Source organism: Piliocolobus tephrosceles, chromosome 11, assembly GCF_002776525.5.
Source record: "Piliocolobus tephrosceles isolate RC106 chromosome 11, ASM277652v3, whole genome shotgun sequence".
In the NCBI taxonomy this organism is placed as follows: domain Eukaryota; kingdom Metazoa; phylum Chordata; class Mammalia; order Primates; family Cercopithecidae; genus Piliocolobus; species Piliocolobus tephrosceles.
Genome location: NC_045444.1, coordinates 104605495 through 104622926, shown reverse-complemented (window position 1 = coordinate 104622926; position 17432 = coordinate 104605495). Strand labels below are relative to the sequence as shown.

At 46.1% G+C, this 17432-nt stretch overlaps 1 protein-coding gene and 1 long non-coding RNA gene across 8 annotated transcripts; one reads left to right on the top strand and one right to left on the bottom strand.

Annotated features, from left to right (window-relative positions):
* Positions 1-4798: 4798 nt before the first annotated feature.
* On the bottom strand, positions 4799-15926 carry CXCR2 (C-X-C motif chemokine receptor 2). Of its 6 annotated transcripts, none has more exons than XM_023220837.3 (4): positions 15611-15926; positions 14610-14672; positions 11592-11643; positions 4799-6358 (listed from the first exon to the last, which is right to left on the bottom strand). In XM_023220837.3, exon 4 carries the CDS (start codon positions 6316-6318, stop codon positions 5251-5253), a length of 1068 nt encoding a protein of 355 aa, XP_023076605.2. In that variant the 5' UTR covers positions 6319-6358; positions 11592-11643; positions 14610-14672; positions 15611-15926; the 3' UTR covers positions 4799-5250. The 6 variants fall into 6 exon arrangements, with proteins under 6 accessions (XP_023076605.2, XP_031792385.1, XP_023076614.2 ...); XM_031936525.1 differs by having other exon boundaries at positions 14610-14675; positions 15611-15699; XM_023220846.2 differs by lacking the exon at positions 15611-15926 and adding an exon at positions 15262-15286.
* Positions 11739-17028, top strand: LOC111548388. 2 transcript variants are annotated; one of them, XR_004229220.1, is made up of 2 exons: positions 11739-12105; positions 15418-17028. It is a non-coding gene; the product is annotated as an uncharacterized LOC111548388 (long non-coding RNA). The 2 variants fall into 2 exon arrangements; XR_002733389.2 differs by having other exon boundaries at positions 15053-17028.
* Positions 17029-17432: the final 404 nt, after the last annotated feature.

The following is a 17432-nucleotide window of genomic DNA, read 5'->3' as shown; positions in this document are numbered from 1 at the left end:
TTTTTTTTTTTTTTTTTTTTGAGACGGAGTCTCGCTCTGTCGCCCAGCCTGGAGTGCAGTGGCCAGATCTCAGCTCACTGCAAGCTCTGACTCCCGGGTTTACGCCATTCTCCTGCCTCAGCCTCCCGAGTAGCTGGGACTACAGGTGCTCGCCACCTCGCCTGGCTAGCTTTTTGTATTTTTTAGTAGAGACGGGGTTTCACCAGGTTAGCCAGGATGGTCTGGATCTCCTGACCTCGTGATCCGCCCGTCTCGGCCTCCCAAAGTGCTGGGATTACAGGCTTGAGCCACCGTGCCCCGCCTGATAATATCTTCTAATCTGGTGAATTCTGATCCCCAAACTACACAACACAAAAGCTTGGAGTCCACTCCCTGCAGTGGTTCCTTGAAATGACCCAGGTTGTCCTTTTGTTCTTCTGATCACTGTTTCTTTATTTTTTCCTTCATTTTAATGATTAAAAACACTTTTATTGTGAATAGCATACATACCACAGGTTACAGAAAACTAACATTTATAGCTTAAAAAATAATAATATCATGGCTCTTAAGCATCAATCATGTAGGATAAGAGAGAGGGCATTATCAGTGGTCTCTAAAGCCCCCATTGTTCCTCCCTTTCCCGACCCTTTAATAAATATCACCTGAATCTTTGTGGGAACGATTCCTTTTCTTTAGAGTTTGCACATAAGTTTGTGCAGAGAATTTGTACTGAGTCAGCATAGATAAGATAGAACTGTATTTCCCTAAATTATCTTCCTTTCACATTTCCAGGTCAGCGAGGGGCCTGAACGAACCTTGTATGTGAGATCTGGAAGGTGGAAGTGGAGCAGCAGCTACATTCTGTTTCAGCTCAGGAAGGTCAGTGCAAGGTACCAGATACCACCATATAAGTCACTTATCTGCCGGCTTCTGTAGGTGTGGGGCCTGAGTTGGCCTGTAGCCCCTGAGGTGTGGGTTTACCTGCCTGGTGCAGGTGCCAGCTTCTCCATAGGCCATTCACATACTGAACTTGGATCAACGCAGGTGTCAGCCTATCCTGGTAGGTTCCAACTCCTCCTCGCTATTCCCCACTTTACAACCATCTTTCCTTCCAGGCTGTCCATCCTACCAGCTTCAGATCCCAGCCAAGAAACAAAGCCAACAGCCTGACACTAATGGTTTAGCCAGCTCCCACAGTTGCCTAGGGTCAAATGCCTGTCACAAATTCCTCCTCCCAGTGGTTTTGCTTCTCTGATTGGCCCCTGCCTGATATGATATGTGTCCTCTGTAGAGGGGTTAGTTGTGCCTTTCTCTGAATTTTGTGTTGGACTCTGATTGCGTCTTTATTTATTTATTTATGAGATGGAGTTTTACTCTTGTTGCCCATGCTGGAGTGCAATGGCGTGATCTCAGCTCACTGCAACCTTTGCCTCCCAGGTTCAAGTGATTCTCCTGCCTCAGCCTCCCATGTAGCTGGCATTACAGGTGCCCGCCACCACACCCAGCTAATTTTTGTGTTTTTAGTTAGAGACTGAGTTTCACCAAGTTGGCCAGGTTGGTCTTGAACTCCTGACCTCAGGTGATTTGCTCTCCTCGGCTTCCCAAAGTGCTGGGATTACAGGCGTGATCAACTGTGCCCGGCCACGACTGTGTCTTTAACTGTCCTGCCTGCCAGCCGAGAATAGGAAAACCTAGCTTGAGGCTGCTCCCACATCTGTGCCCCTGAGCCTCCGCTGGGGCACCCCTATCAGGATGACAGAGACTCCGGCAACCCCAGCTCAAGGTACAGATGAGTGCAGGTGCAGAAAATGTAGACTGATCTTACCCATGTGAGTGAAATGGTCTGAAAAGGTCATATCTACATGTAATTTTCCATCTGTCTGTCAGGTGCTGTCACCGAAAAGCAAAATATTGGTTAAAAAACGAACTGACTAGGAATCTTATTTCAGCTCTACTACTGTCTAGCCATGAGATTTTGGCCAGGTTGCTTTGGTAAAGCTTCAGTTTCCTCATTTATGTATGGAAATGCGGATCTTCAGGACTCTTTCGCTCTGCTATGCATGGTGGTGTGGTTCTCCCTGTGGGTCTGCATGTTATGAGTTTGAACAGGACATGCAGACTGGGGTGCTCTTTAGACTGGGGGCTGCCTTGATTTAATGAATAAAGGGAGCCCATCCTGCAGAGACTGGGGATTGTGGTGGAGAGAGACACCATGAACTCAGAGAGATAGATAAAAATAGACAATGGTGTTAGAGTGAGTAGAGGAAGCAAGAATGGCCAGTTCCGATCGAGCAGGCAGATCAGACAGAAAGGTACTGGACCCTGAGACCTTGGGACTCAGGCTCAGAAACATCAGAAGGAAGAAAGAAGTCAACAACTCAAAGGTAAGCCCCAGATTTGCCTGTCCTAGGGATGGTGTGGTTGGTAAATTATTTGTGCCAAGACTGTTCTTATGAGACAGAGTCTGAAAGAGAGAGAGAGAGAGAGAGAGAGAGAGAGAGAGAGAGAGAGAGACAGACAGACGAACACACAGAGAGAGACAGACGGAGAGAGACTGGAGATAGAGATGAATAACAGAGTTCACGTAAGCATAATTTAATCTCTGCCTCATTTTCCTAGGCTGAGGGTATCCTTTTATTATCCTTGGAGAACCATGTTTCTTCCAGTCCTTGTTAGAGGAAAGAGCAGAGTCCTGAAACTAGAGGCATAATTTGGCCTCCTCCCTCTGGCAGTCGTCTCAGGGAGCTACCTGGTCCATCAGCCTTGTCCAGGCAGAGCACCATTGGTTCCTCTGGCAAGTCAGGTCCTTGGTAAATACACGTTCCCCTGCATTTCCTGCTACTGAATCAGAAGCTGTTCCGAAGACTCAGCCAGAGCAGTTGAGTCATGCTTGGTCCTGAGTTTAGCAAGTGCCCAGCATAGAATGAGCAGGAAGGAAGGGATTGTTGTGCTGAATGCAGTAGGAAAGGCACTTTTGTGGCTTTTGAGTGGAAGTTCTCTGCCCCCAAGCCCTCCCACTCAGAGGTGTGCTCCTGCCTCCCTGTTTTCTCCTGGATTTAGTTGTTAACCTGAAGGGGGTTGTTTGGGAACTGAGGTCGTTTAGTTCCTCTTGCCTCCTTCCTTCCTTCTCAGGCTGCTCAGACCCAGAGGCCCTCTAGACAAAGACCCCACAGAGACAAGCCCTAGGAATGCGAGCTCCCCCAGGGCAAGGCACTGTCTGTCTCGATCTCTGCTGTATCCCCACTCTCTGAACAGTCAGCACTCCATGCTGTTGGAGGCATGATTCGAATCTTTTGTTTTCTCCTAATGACGGATTATAAACCACTTCCCCATTCTGCAATCGGGCTGTCCTGTCAAACCTGGAATGATGGGTGTGTGCTTGGGTGGGAGAGAGGGGAGAGAGTAGGGCACTCACAGTGGGTGCTGCTGGCTGAGCTGGGAGAGCTCTCTGCCTTCCTACTATGTGATCAGGGGGATTTGGTGAACTTACTCAACCCTCTGCACCTTCTAATTCTAAGTCTCACCCCTGACACTCCTGACTACTGACTAACCCAAGGCCATGAGAGGCCCTAGAGCATCCCAGAACACATTTCTTTCCATGATGCGTGGTCTACAGCAGGAAGCTTGGGTTGGGGGCACGGGGATGGCAAGGCTGGGCTCCATCTCTATTCCATCCTTCTCTCTATGACACAACAAACAACAAAGAGATTTACTTCTTGTAAAGACTCTCACTCAAGACCTCTGCTCACCCTTGCCCCGCTGCTCTGTAGCAATTTGGAAGCAGTAATATAAACACCCAAGTAAAAATAGTTTATTAAAAAAAAAAAGATATTAATGGAATCATTTAACAAAAAATATAGCCAAGTGGTCCCAGCCTCGGTTCCAGCCTTGGTTTAATCAGCCTTGGTGCTTAAAATACCTTTTAGGGCTTAGTTTTTTTTTTTTTTTTTTAATTGATATAAAATATACATAACAAAATTGATCATTTTAACCATTTTAAGTGTCAATTTAGTGGCATTAAGTCACATTGCTGTACAACTATCACTACTGTTTATCTTCAGAACTTTTTCAACATCCCAAACATAAACCCTGTGCCCATTAAACCATCACTCCCCATGCTCCCCTCCCCTCAGTCCCTGATAATCACTGTTCTGCTTTCTGTCTCTGTGAATTTGTTCACTCTCAGTACCTCATGTAAGTGGAATCATAGCTGTTTATGTCTGGCTTATTTCACTTAGCATAACGTTTTCAAGGTTTGTTCATGTTGTAACATGTATGAGTACTTCATTCCTCTTTCAGGCTGAAGGATACTTTGTTATGTACATATCACATTTTGTTCAGCCATTCATTCATTCATTCATTCATGAACATTTGGGTTGTTTTTGCCTTTTGGGTCTTGCGAATAAGCTAATAAGCTGCTATGAACATTGGTGGACAAATATGGGTTCAAGTCCCTGCTTTCACTTCTTGTGGGTCAATTCCTAGAAGTGGAATTGCGGGATCATGTGATAATTCTATGTCCGATGTTTTGAGGAAAGCTGCCATACTGTGTCTTCTGCAGTGGCCACACCATTTTACATTCCCGCCCTCAATGCTCAAGAGTCCCAGTTTCTCCTCTACATCTTCATGGACTGAGATGGAGCTCACTCTGTCACTCAGGCTGGAGTGCATGGGCACGATCTTATCTTAGCTCACTGCAACCTCTGCCTCTCGGGTTCAAGTGATTCTCCCACCTCAGCCTCCCAAGTAGCTGTGATTACAGGCACTTGTCACCACGCCTGGCTAATTTTTTTATTTTTGTATTTTTAGTAGAGACAGGGTTTCACCGTGTTGGCCAGGCTGGCCTTGAACCCCTGACCTCAAGTGATCTGCCCAACTCAGACTCCCAAATTGCTGGGATTACAGGCCTGAGCCACAGCGCCCAGCCTGATTTTCTTTCTTCTGATACTAGCCATCCTAATGAGTATGCAGAGCTGTCTCACCGGAGTGTAGATTTTCACTTCTTAGAATACAGAGTGCCTCGGACGCAGGGGCGGGATGGACAGAGCTCCAGCAAGTGACATAGTAATTATGGCAAGGGGTGAGGCACCAGGGCAGGCTTTCTAAACCATGCAAGAGAAACTAGTAAGAACGTGGCCTCCTCTGCTTCCTGGGACCACAGTGGGGGCTGCACTGACACTGAGACCAAGAAGAACCAGTGAACATGAGGCTTGGAATGTGACTGTGAAGAGAAGGGAGGAACCCCACGGGGCTGCACTTAGGCAGGAGGTCTTAGAGAGTAGTGGAAGTGTGCCCTGAAGAAGAGCCAACAAAGGAAGGCCTGCTGTCTTTGGGCAGGGAGTCCTTGCTGATCAAGCCATGTGTGGCTAGAATCTTGAGGAGTCCATGGCGAAACTTCTGACCAATGAAGGCGTAGATGAGGGGGTTGAGGCAGCTGTGAAAGATGCCCAGAATCTCGGTGGCATCCAGGGCCTGGTCGATGTCGTTGCGGCGCTGACAGGTCTCGTTGATCAACCGGGTCCTCATGAGGGTGTCTGCCAGCAGGACCAGGTGGTAGGGCAGCCAGCAGAGCAGGAAGATGAGGACGACAGCAAAGATGACCCGCATGGCCCGGTGCTTCTGCCCCATGTGGGCCTTAAACAGCGTGCGGAGCGTGAATCCATAGCAGAACAGCATGATCAGCAGCGGCAAGATGAAGCCAAAGGTCTGGGGCAGGATCCGCAACACCATCCGCCATTTTGCTGTATTGTTGCCCATGTCCTCATAGCAGACTGGGCTAACATAGGCCGAGTAGACAGTCCTTCGGAAAAGTAAGACGGGCAGGGCCAGGAGCAAGGACAGACCCCAGATGCTGAGACATATGAACTTGACCAAGTAGCGCTTCTGGGTCAGTGTGCGTGTGGCATGGACAATGGCCAGGTAACGGTCCATACTGATGCAGGCCAGTAGCAGGATGCTACTATAGAAGTTGACTTCCTTCAGGAGTGAGACCACCTTGCACAGGAATGTGCCAAAAATCCAGCCATTCACCTTGGAGATGGCCCAGATGGGCAAGGTCAGGGCAAAGAGTAGGTCGGCCATGGCCAGGTTCAGCAGGTAGACATCAGTGACGGAGCGGCCAACCCTGCTGTGTAAGATGACCAGCATCACGAGGGAGTTTCCCAGCAAGCTCAGCAGGAATACCAGGGCATAGATAATGACCACAAAATACTTGTTGATTTCCAGGGATTCTGATCGACATGGGGCGACATCTGGTAGAGAAGGGGGCAGGTCAGTGCTGTAACTGTAATTACTATAATCTTCACTTTTCCAGAAATCTTCAAAGTTGAAACTCTGCATGTTAATATCTTCTGTTTTTGAGGTAAACTTAAATCCTGACCTATAGAAGAGAGACGAAGGTTACTGCACAATAAATTCCCCAGATTCTTGCACATCCACCCAAGAAACTGGGATAGGATTCTTTTGTGTTGGCTTGAGTATTACATTGAAGTAATTTTTCCCTACAAATTTGTAAGCAGTAGCTCTTAGGTTATGAGATAAATTTGGTGATAAATGGTACATTTTATGAAAGGACCATAGTTCTCTTTAATATAAGAGAGAAATTCTTAGCATTTCTTTTAGCATCGCCATCACCTAAAACTTTGCAGAAAGTTCTCTTTGGACAGGCTCTGGTGCGTGATGTTCCCCTTCCTGTGTCCCAAGTGTTCTCATTGCTCAATTCCCATCTATGAATGAGAACACACAGTGTTTGGTTTTCTGTTCTTGCGATAGTTTGCTGAGAATGATGAGAATGATGGTTCCCAGCTGCATCCATGTCCCTACAAAGGACATGAACTCATCCTTTTATGGCTGCATAGTATTCCATGGTGTATAAGTGCCACATTTTCTTAATCCAGTCTGTCATTGATGGACATTTGGGTTGGTTCCAAGTCTTTGCTATTGTGAATAGTGCTGCAGTAAACATACATGTGCATGTGTCTTTATAGCAGACATGGCACAGGTATACATATGTAACAAACCTGCACGTTGTACACATGTACCCTAGAACTTAAAGTGTAGTAAAAATAAATAAAATAAAAAAATTAAAATATATACCCCCCCCCCAAAAAAAAGAAAGTTCTCTTTGGATAATCCCCACAGAATACTCAATACTGCCTGGATCCTGCAGTGGTGAGCATCTTTGGCTATCAAGGCTGGGTTTCATGTTCAGAAATGTGAGATGCCACTCAGTTCTTTTTTTTTGTTTGTTTGTTTTAGAGATGGGGTCTTGTTATGTCGCTCAGGATGGTCTTAAACTCCTGACCTCAAGTAATTCTGCTGCCTCTGTCTCCCAAAATGCTGGAAATAAAGGCATGAGCCACTGCATTCAGCCCCATTCAGTTGTTAATCAGGGGATTAAGCAGGCACTCCAAATGGGCTGTAACCTCAGAAAAGATCATGGTTTGACTATAAAACCGAGGCATGAATTCCTTTGTTCAATTTTCTAAAAGTTATTTTAAAAGATGTACTCTGGAAAATGGTTTGAACAATTGTGGCATGGAGTTTTGGAAGGCTCGAGCTAGCAGAATCTTCAGTCATTAATTAGTAAGGTCCAGCGTTTCTCCTTTGGGTAGAAGGAGGCCTGCTTTGGGAATGTGTGTGTAGTTTGGAAAAGTATATTAAAAATAATAAGCAAGCGGGCTGCCTGATTCTCCCTGTGGGTGGAAACGTAACAGGTTATTCAGGGAGCTCTGGGCAGCCATGGCCACCATGCAGGATGAACAGACACAGCCAGTCTGCTCCCCAATAAGAGAGAGGGACAGCAGGAAGCAGAGGAGACAGGGGTTGCACTACCCTTGCTTGGTGGCTCTCCAGCCCTGTTGGGGACCCTTCCTGTCCTGCATGTGTTTGTCTCCATCCAGCCCTGACTCCCCTGTTCCTCTCAGATTTAGTCTAACTCCCCGGGCTCTGCCCTTGCCACAAGGACAGCACAGATCCTGCTTTGGGGAAGCCTGGGTGTAGAGGGTGGGCTGCAGCTATTCAAAAATACGATCCCGACTGTGCATGGTGGCTCACACCTGCAATGCCAGCACTTTGGGAAGCCAAGGTGGCAGGATCACTTGAGGTCAGGAGTTCGAGACCAGCCTGGTTAACATGGTAAAACCCTGTCTCCACTAAAATTACAAAAATTAGCCAGGTATGGTGATGCGTGCCTGTAATCCCAACTACTTGGGAGGCTGAGGCACAAGAGTCACTTGAACCCAGGAGGTGGAGGTTGCAGTGAGCCGAAATCACATCACTGCACTCCAGCCTGGGCAACAGAGTGAGACTCTGCCTCAAAAAAAAAAAAAAAAAAAAAAAGAAAATCCCAGTTTCTCAAAGAAGAAGTCAACTAAAGCAATCCAGTTCCCTAATTAGCTTCTTTTTGAACCACAAAACAGATCACCCTCCGGCCATTGCCTTAGAGTAAGGGATGACCATCCTACCACCAACCATGTCCAAGTCCATAACCTACCTCCAAATGGAACCCAGTGTCAGAGAAAAACCAGGAAGTTAAAGGTCCCAGGACCCACTTCACACTCACCAGGCTGGGCACACTCAGAAAAAGACGCCCAAGAACAATGTGGGTGAGGAAGTGGAAAGGTCAGAACTCTCCCACATTGCAGGTGGGAATGTAAGATGGTGCAGCTGCTTTGGAACACAGTTTAGCAGTTGCTCAAAAAAGTTCAACATAGAGTTACCACATGAACCAGCAAACCCCATCCTAGGTATGTACCCAAGAGAACTGAAAGCTAATGTTCATAGCAGCATTCATCACTAAGTTCAAAAAGTGGAAACGAACCAAATATCCATCAACTGATGAACGGACAGACAAATTGAAGAAAAATCATGAGCAACTGGAAGACTTTTTGGTCAATGACACGTCACAAATACCACAGTGGTCCCATAAGATTATAATATTGTATTTTTAGTGTTCTTTTCCTATGTTTAGATATACAAATACTTACCATTGTGTTATAATTACCTACAGTATTTAGCACAGTAACGTGCTGTATAGGTTTGTAGCCTAGGAGCAGTAGGCTTTACGGTATAGCCCATGTGTGTTTGTAGGCTATAACATCATATACTCTACGATGTTCACGTTATGTAGTTCTCAGAATGCATCCACATTGTTAAGCAACCTATGACTGTATTATATACAATGGAATATTATTCAGCCATGAGAAGGAATGAGGTACTGATACACAATACAACATGGATGAACCTTGAAAATGTTAGTCTAAGTGAAAAAAGGCAGACACAAAAGTTTTCCTGTTGTGTGATTCCGTATATGTGAAATGACCAAAATAGGCAAATGGGTAGAATTGGTAGAGACAGAAAGTAGATTGGTGGTTTCCACGGGCAAGGGGAGTTGGGAGAGGAATGTTAATGACTACAGAGTTTTTCTTTTGAGTGATAAAAGTGTTCTGGAATTAGTGGCAATGGTTGTAGAATATGCTAAAAACTTTAAATGGGTGACTTTTGTGGTATGTGACTTATGTCTCAATTAAAAAAAAAAAATTGATCAAAGAGTGCACAGCCTTGCAAAGCAAATACAAATATTACAACAATAACAACAAAAGTCCTAGGGAGGATTTCTCTTTAGCAGAAAGGAAGTCTCTGTTGTTGTCAATCATATGTAGCAAAGAAGAAAGCTGTAGAAGATTAAGCAAAACTGGGAAAATAATGCCCTTTTCCCCCCAAGAGTGATGGAATTCTTAGCCATCACCTTCCTGACAAGTTTTTACTTTCTCTTTTGAGAGTTAGGGGCCAGATACGTTGCCTTCCCAGCATAGCAAGGCAACTGATAGAGAAGATTCAATCAGTTGATGAACCTAGAGAGACGTAGTGATGATGGTGAGGCTCTGCCTGGCCAGAAGGCTGGGCAGGAATTGAGAGGGCTGGTAATACAGCTTGCTGGACCAGTATAGTCAGCAAGACCTGAAAGAAGTCACCGGCTCCACAGTCGCATGGTTGAGAGCAAGTTTGCTCAGAGGTCCTGGGTATGTCCAATGAAGTCACAAGGTCAAGGGTGGATCACTTCTGAGAGCAGATGATTACAGATGCTCTTAAGGGAACAAATGACCCAAGAGAAGACCCATCTTTGAGAGTAGATGCAGGGCATATTGGGTGCAGAGAGCTTGTGCTCCTAGAGAGCAGGACCTTGTATGTATGAGTATTGGCTGTGAGAAGCCAGGACTGGGGCTGCTGCAGAAACTGTCGTGTCAGCACAGGCAGCAGTGGTAGAGCATGTTTCACAGGTAAATCCTCACTGTGGATAATCCAGTGCTCAGCTGTGCTGGGGGTGAGCTGGACGTATATGGGTGAGCTCACGCTCCCAGGCATTATGGGTCAACTGCAGGTTCCAGAGGGAGAGCATGTAAGTCAGGACAGAAGGTAGAGAATTCAGCAAGGAGAACCAGGTCAGGCCAATGACCTCCAGCTCCTAGGGTAGGGAGAGGGGTGTTTGTTGTTGGTATTGTTTTTTAGTTTACCAATCTCTACAGAGGATGACTTGGCAGACAGAGGGACAAACAAAAGGAAGGAGATGACACATCTGAGGTCTGCTTTGTGCCTCACAGGTACATGATCTCCATGGCTCATTACAAACAGATACAATTAGGTCCTGTTTCTAGAAGACTGAGGCACAAAGAGGTTCAGCTGACCTAAAAGGGAGGCTCAGTGACCAGCCTGCGATCACAGGGTGCAGAAGTGGTGAAACCACTGTTCCAGTGAGGTGTGAAGGGCTCCACCTATATTATTTGCAGTCTACAGCCCTTCTTCTTAAAAAAAGTGCACCTCATCTATTAGACATATTTGTAAGTTAAGTTCTTGAGATATAATTAAATCAACCTGTGTATGGTCCACTCACATTCTTTGATGTTTTATGCATTGTTTTCTTTTGCCATTTCTTAGGCCCAGAATGAAAGAAACAGCTCTGGCAGGGATGATAAACCAAACACCCTTGAAATGGCTGGGTCCGGCTGGCCATCCAGTCATATTTTCCAAGATAAAAAGGGGGCTTTCTGGAATTAGGGAAAATGCCAGCCCCTTAGTGACTCATGGTAGTTTGGAAACTCCATAGATGATGGCATGAATTCTAATTTATTACATGAAAATGCTATAGAATGAGAGACATTTACAAGATCTCAAACATTTAAGGCAATCTTTTTAACAACAAAACAGTCATTTTTGTACAGTTTCAGTATTCTTTCTCTCTATAAATATAATCCACAATTATTTGCATTTAGTGTAGGGAAGTGGGAAGCAAACAGTGTTCGGCCCATCCTCAGACCCAGTCCTAGCCCAGGCCAGGAGGGCTGGTTGAGTCTTGGAAGGCCACTAGGCCAAGGGAAGAGCGTGGGCATCAAGTGGTCCTGAGCGATTGGAGAGGGTTGTGAGGGAGGAGGAACAGAAGTTCTCCCTTTGGGGACCCCATCTCCAAAGGAGAAAATGAAGAGGCCGTGGGGTGAGGGTGAGGGGCCCACCAAGGGTGGGGAGAGATGCTTGGGATAAATGTAGGCTGGATATCAAGGGAAACAAAGAACAGAGACATTCTAGCTATTGGGAAGGGTGGGTGTTCCAAGACTTACCAGGATGCTGGGCTTTTCACCTGTAGGACACCTCCAGGAGGGCAGCTGCAACCTATGAAAGGGAGGTGGTGGTGAGAACACAGTGGAGGAAGTGAGTGGTGGATTAGATTGCTCAATGCAGTGCAGGGGTGGAGCTCCTGAGGGTGCGGGTGATTCTGATAACTTTGAATAATTAGTTCCCAGGTCAGCTCTGGGATCCATGGTCATTTCACGGACTCGTGGAGTTTATATTGGGAAGGGACCTGAGGGGTTTTCTAGCTAGTCTTTTCATTTTACAGTTGGGGAAACAAGCCCAGACAAAGGAAATGGCTTGCCCAGGATTGCATGGATTTCTTTCATCTTTGCTGTATCTCAGAGCCCCTGGCTCCTTCAGCTGCCTTGTCTGAGTCTCCTGGCACTCCAGCTTCCTCAGGCTTCCCCATCGTACCATCGGCAGTACTATAGCTCTTGAATGTCTTTCACATGTCAAAGGGGAGCAGTGCATTAAAACGACAGAGATGGACTAAAGCTTCTGGTGAGTCTGGTGGTGTTCCTCCCTGGACCTGATGCGGTGGTGTTCCTCCCTGGACCTGATGCCTCTACTTTTCGGCCCCACTCCTGCCTCTCTTCTTTCCCCTCACTCCCCAACCATCTACTCTGACCACAAGTCCATCTCTGGGTATTGATATTCTTTCTTGGTTCATACACTTGGCATTGGGTCTGAGGACCCCAACTCTGTAGCAGCTACCACCCTTGGAGCCAAGACCCTCTAATTTGGAAAGAAAGCTTTTTGGTAAAAGTGAAGATTCCACCCAAGTCCAAATACATTTTTATAACAGTGTTGAGTGACCCTAATAATGTATTTTTATCAATTTGCTATTGATTACAAATGAATGAATTAATCCAGGTAGAGCTATGAACACTAATTCTGCTCCCTCCCAAGTGCCCACCCCAGTGAACAACACCTCAATCCCCTCCATTACTCTTTACCCTATCTCTTGCTCCATGCATCCCAGGGCCCAGAGGGCACTCAATGCCTGTGGCAGACGCACTTAAAATGCCTACCTACCCCAAAGAAAGAATGTTTGAGTCTAACTGTTTAGCAAATGTTTCTTAGTCTTCATCACCTCTCTTTCCCAAGCTGGGGAAGAATGCAATGCCAGCTGGCCAGCTGACGCTAAAACCAGATAGAGGCTTATTACATATGGAGAGAGGCAGATGAGACCAGAGCTAGCTGAGCAATTCTGAGCTACTGACTTTTCCTATCTGAGTCTCAGTTTACTCATCTGTAAAATGGGGCCAATACGGACTCCAAATTATGGGGTTGTGGTGAGGATGAAATGAAGGATTGCTTGTAAATCATGTAAGACATACATAAAGTACAACGTTAACCTTTGTTGTTGTAATAATTATTACTGGAATAGTTTATTCACTGATAACATGCTGCCTCTCTCACTACATCCCCAATCAAGGGAAAGCAGTGGGCAGTGGGTCTGCTTTCAAGGCTGACTTTGATGACATCTAATTTGCTTTTCCCTGGATATTAATTGTCACATTAGCTGTAATGTTGAGTGTCTACCAGGTTCTAGCTTCTGGGCAAAGTGCTTCCTAGAATTTATATCAATTAATCCTCAGGACAACCTCATGAAGCAGGCACTTTCTGGATGAGGAAATGAAGACTCTGAGAGGTTAAGCAACTTACCTAGAGTGACACAGCTGAATTAGGCTTTCAGTTTAAAAAACCTCAAAAATCTACTCTCAAATGCTATCTCCTGTTCACTGTAATAAGGAGCAGGATCCCAGCCTAAAGTTTCTGAGCCCCGTTAGGTACCTCCTTGTGTCCCAGAAAGCCAGATACGAAGGATGTAGAGAGGGGAGCTCAGATTTGACATTTCCCAGTCAGCCTCCTTCACGCTCCTTAGGTCAATTTCATTTCCACGGAGATCATTGCTGTTATGTGTAGGGTGGAGTGAATTAAAAAACTGGCTTCTGGTGAGGTGGCTCATGCCTGTAATTCCAGCGCTTTGGGGGGCTGAGGCGGGTGGATCACTCAAGGCCAGGAGTTAGAGACAGCCTGGCCAACATGGTGAAACCCCGCCTCCACTAAAAATGCAAAAATTAGCCAGGTGTGGTGGCACATGCCTGTAATCCTAGCTACTCCAGAGGCTGAGGCATAAGAATTGCGTCAAATTGGAAGGCAGAGGTTGAAGTGAGCTGAGATTGTGCCATTGCATTCCAGCCTGGGTGACAGAGCGAAACCCTGTCTCAAACAAAAACAAAATGAAAACCTGGCTTCTAATCCTGCTTGGAGAAGTCATTCTTTCTGGGCCTTGGTGTGTGCCTTTGGAAAATGGGAGCTTCTTTCAAGTCTATTCTGTCCAGCATGATAGCTACTAGCCATGTGTAGCTATTTAAATTAAAATTAATAAAATAAAGGCCAGGCAAGGTGGCCCATGCCTGTAATCCCGGCACTTTGGGAGGCTGAGGTGGGCGAATCGCTTGAGCCCAGGAGTTTGAGACCATCCTGGGCAACATGGCGAAACCCTGTCTTTACAACAACAACAAAAAAAAAGTGCAAAAATTAGCTGAGTGTAGCAGCACGTGCTTGTAGCTGCAGCTACTTGGGAGGCTGAGGTGGGAGAATCGCCTGAGACCTGTAGGTCGAGGTTGCAATGAGCCAAGATCACGCCACAGCACTCCAGCCTGGGCATTGGAGTGAGACCCTGTCTCAAAAAATAAAAAATAAAAAATAAAATAAAATAAAAATTGAGATCCTCAGTCACACTAGTCACATTTCAAGTGCTCTGTAGCCACGTGTGACTAGTGGCTACCATATTGGGCAGGGCAGATCTAGGACATTTCTATTATTGCAGAAAATTCTTTTGTGCAGCACTGTGTAAGTGAAGACTTAGTTGTCTTTAGCTCTAAGTTTCTACACTTTATCACCCCAGTTCTCAGGTCCTCAGAGGAGGCTGAAGTTTCTAGATCTCTTCCATTAGAAATATGTCCCCAGCATCTCAGACTGAACAAGTTACCTACCTGCTGTTACTGGAGTGGCCACCGATGTCTTCACTGTGCCTCAAGGTTGGATGGTAGTCAGAGCTGCTAGACAGGAAAAAAAAAAAAAAAAAAAATGAGACAACTTTGACGATGAAACTTCTGACCTGAGTTGCAAGGGGGAAATCCAAGAGGCCCTCCTGGGGAGGTGTTCCCACAGAGGAACAATGAGGTCTGTCCTGGGACTTTGGCCCAGGAGAGGTGCCACTTAGTGATTCTGGGATGAGTGCTGGGGATTTTCACATCTTCCTGTCTGATGCCTTCTGGAGGAGCCTACCAGTCTGAAGGTGGAGATTTGCCTACCCACCTTCTGTCTCTAAGTGTTTTGAACCTGCACTTCCTTTTTTAACAAGGAAGATGCGGGCATCCCAGCCCCCGCCAATGGACATGTCTGAACTCACACGCAGTTTCTTCCTTCTTTCCAGGGTCAGAGTGAGAAACGTCCCTCCTTCTGTTTCTGTTGAATCCCTGCACCTGACTGTGGGCCCCACTGTCTCTCTGGTCCTTGAGGATCCTCTTTCTCTGCCCTCTGTCCTGGCTCTTTTCCTTCCACCACACCTTACTTATGGCTTTATCATGCTCCCTCTGTCCTAGCACCCTTCGGCTACCACAGCTGCTCTTTCTACTTCCTTACCTCCCCTCCGCTGCTCAACAAAGACACTGCAACTGGCTTCCTTCCTACTGCTCCACTGAAATAGCTTTCGCCAAGGTTCCCAATGAGCTCTGGGTTGCTAAACCCAGCAAATCTATTTTTTTTTTTTAAAACCAAATTGCTTCTTTTCCCCCCAAGACAAACAGATTGGAAGAAGCGTTCGCATGCCTCTCCCACTTGAAAGGACAGAATAGTGTGTAGAGATTCACACTATAATTTTTTTTCTCTAAGAATGAATGCAGGAACTGAACAGGAAAACTGAAAGAATCCACAGAACTTTTGAAAGAAGTGGCAGCTGCAGCCTACTCTGTGAGACAGGCAAAAAACTCACCTCTAGGCAGAATAGCACTGCACCCAGGAAGGAGAAAACAGCTGCATATTCTCAGCTCTCACCGTTGCTTACAACACCCTGGCTAACCAGAAGTCCTGCGTCCGCCCACGTGATAACATCACTATAATTATAACCAGCATTTGAGAAAGTCAGCACGCCAAGCCTTTCGAATCTTGCAGAGTTTACATCACTCCCCTTCCACGTCTATCAGAGGTGGTGCTGGTATTCACTGCTGGGAGTCTTAAAGACAGGTCACATCACTGGATCCCTTGCAGACATTCCCCAGCACCAGCCCAGAGTCTGGTAGGCCCACTGGGGGGATAGACCCAGAAGAGCACTGTAGTCTGGCTCTCAGGAAGTCCCATTCCTAGAGAAAGGGGAAGAACATCACATTAAGGGAACACCCTGTGGGACAAAATAATCTGAACGGCAGGTCTTGAGTGCCAGATCTTTTCACTGGTGTGAAGTTTCCTATAGCGGAGACACAATTGCTGTGCTGTGCTGGGCAGAGTAGGGAAAGTTTGCACCTCTACTCAACAGGCAGGCAGCCTCTGGTATTGTGAAGGGTCTTAGAGAAGGGGTCCTTTTTCCCCCTGGTACACCACTGCAGACAGAGCTGGGGCTTCTCCCAAAAGAATGCAGCATGGATGCACCTACAGACAGCTTCCCTGAACCAATCAGGGTGATTGCATCCCCACGGGAGGAGCACTCCCCAGATTCAGGCTTGCATGACAGTCAGTCACAATTCCACTCTACTTGGAACATCAACATTTCTACAGATGAAAATAACTGCCTGTCTGATCTGAATAGCCAGAGGAGTGAAGTGGGGAGGTGGATAGCTTTCCAGCTGGCCTTGTGGGGGACCTGAGGTAGCTCTTACCCTTCACCCTGACAAAACCTCAGCATATCTAATTGAGAGGTCCCCCAGCCACTTTCATCAAGGCTGGGATCTCTGCCCACCTTTGGGTATTACATCTACCTACCTGCTTTAGCTACAACTGGTGCCTACCCAGGGATACTTCCCCTACTGGTCCAAAGCCTGAATCATCAACTCAGTAAATAAAATACTGGGGAAAAATTAAATAAATAAATAAAGAGTACACTCATAAAGAGAATGAGGTAAGCTTAAAGAGATTCCTGCCATTCCAACCCCATAGGAGACAGTAAACCTTCTCACACACCACGTACATAACTACTACAACCAGGATCTGGGAAAGCCAGCACACACTCTCTCACACTAAGGAACTCATACAGAGTCTTCACTCCTAAAACCCAAAAGTCTTCACCCCTAAAAACCAAGGATCAAATTAGGCTAAAATAAGCTATAAACATTAAAGTCAGATCCTTAAGGGGAAAGAAAAACAAATTAAAAAGAAAAAAAAAACAGTCGCTGGGCACGGTGGCTCATGCCTGTAATACCAGCATTTTGGGAAGTTGAGGCTGGCAGATCATCTGAGGTCAGGAATTTGAGACCAGCCTGACCAACATAGAGAAATCCTGTCTCTATGAAAAATACAAAATTAGCCAGGCATGGTGGCGCATGCCTGTAATCCCAGCTACTTGGGAGGCTGAGACAGGAGAATTGCTTGAACCCGGGAGCCAGAGGTCGCAGTGAGCCAAGATCACATAATGCACTCCAGACTGGGCAACAAGAGCAAAACTTTATCTCAAAAAAAAAAAAAAAAAAAAAGTAAAATCAAAAATAAATTCAAGAATAACTTGAAGAAATAGTCTACCCAAATGAGAAGGAACCAGAAAAGTAGTTCTGGCAATATGACAAAACAGGGTTCTATAACACCCCCAAAAGATCACACTAACTCTC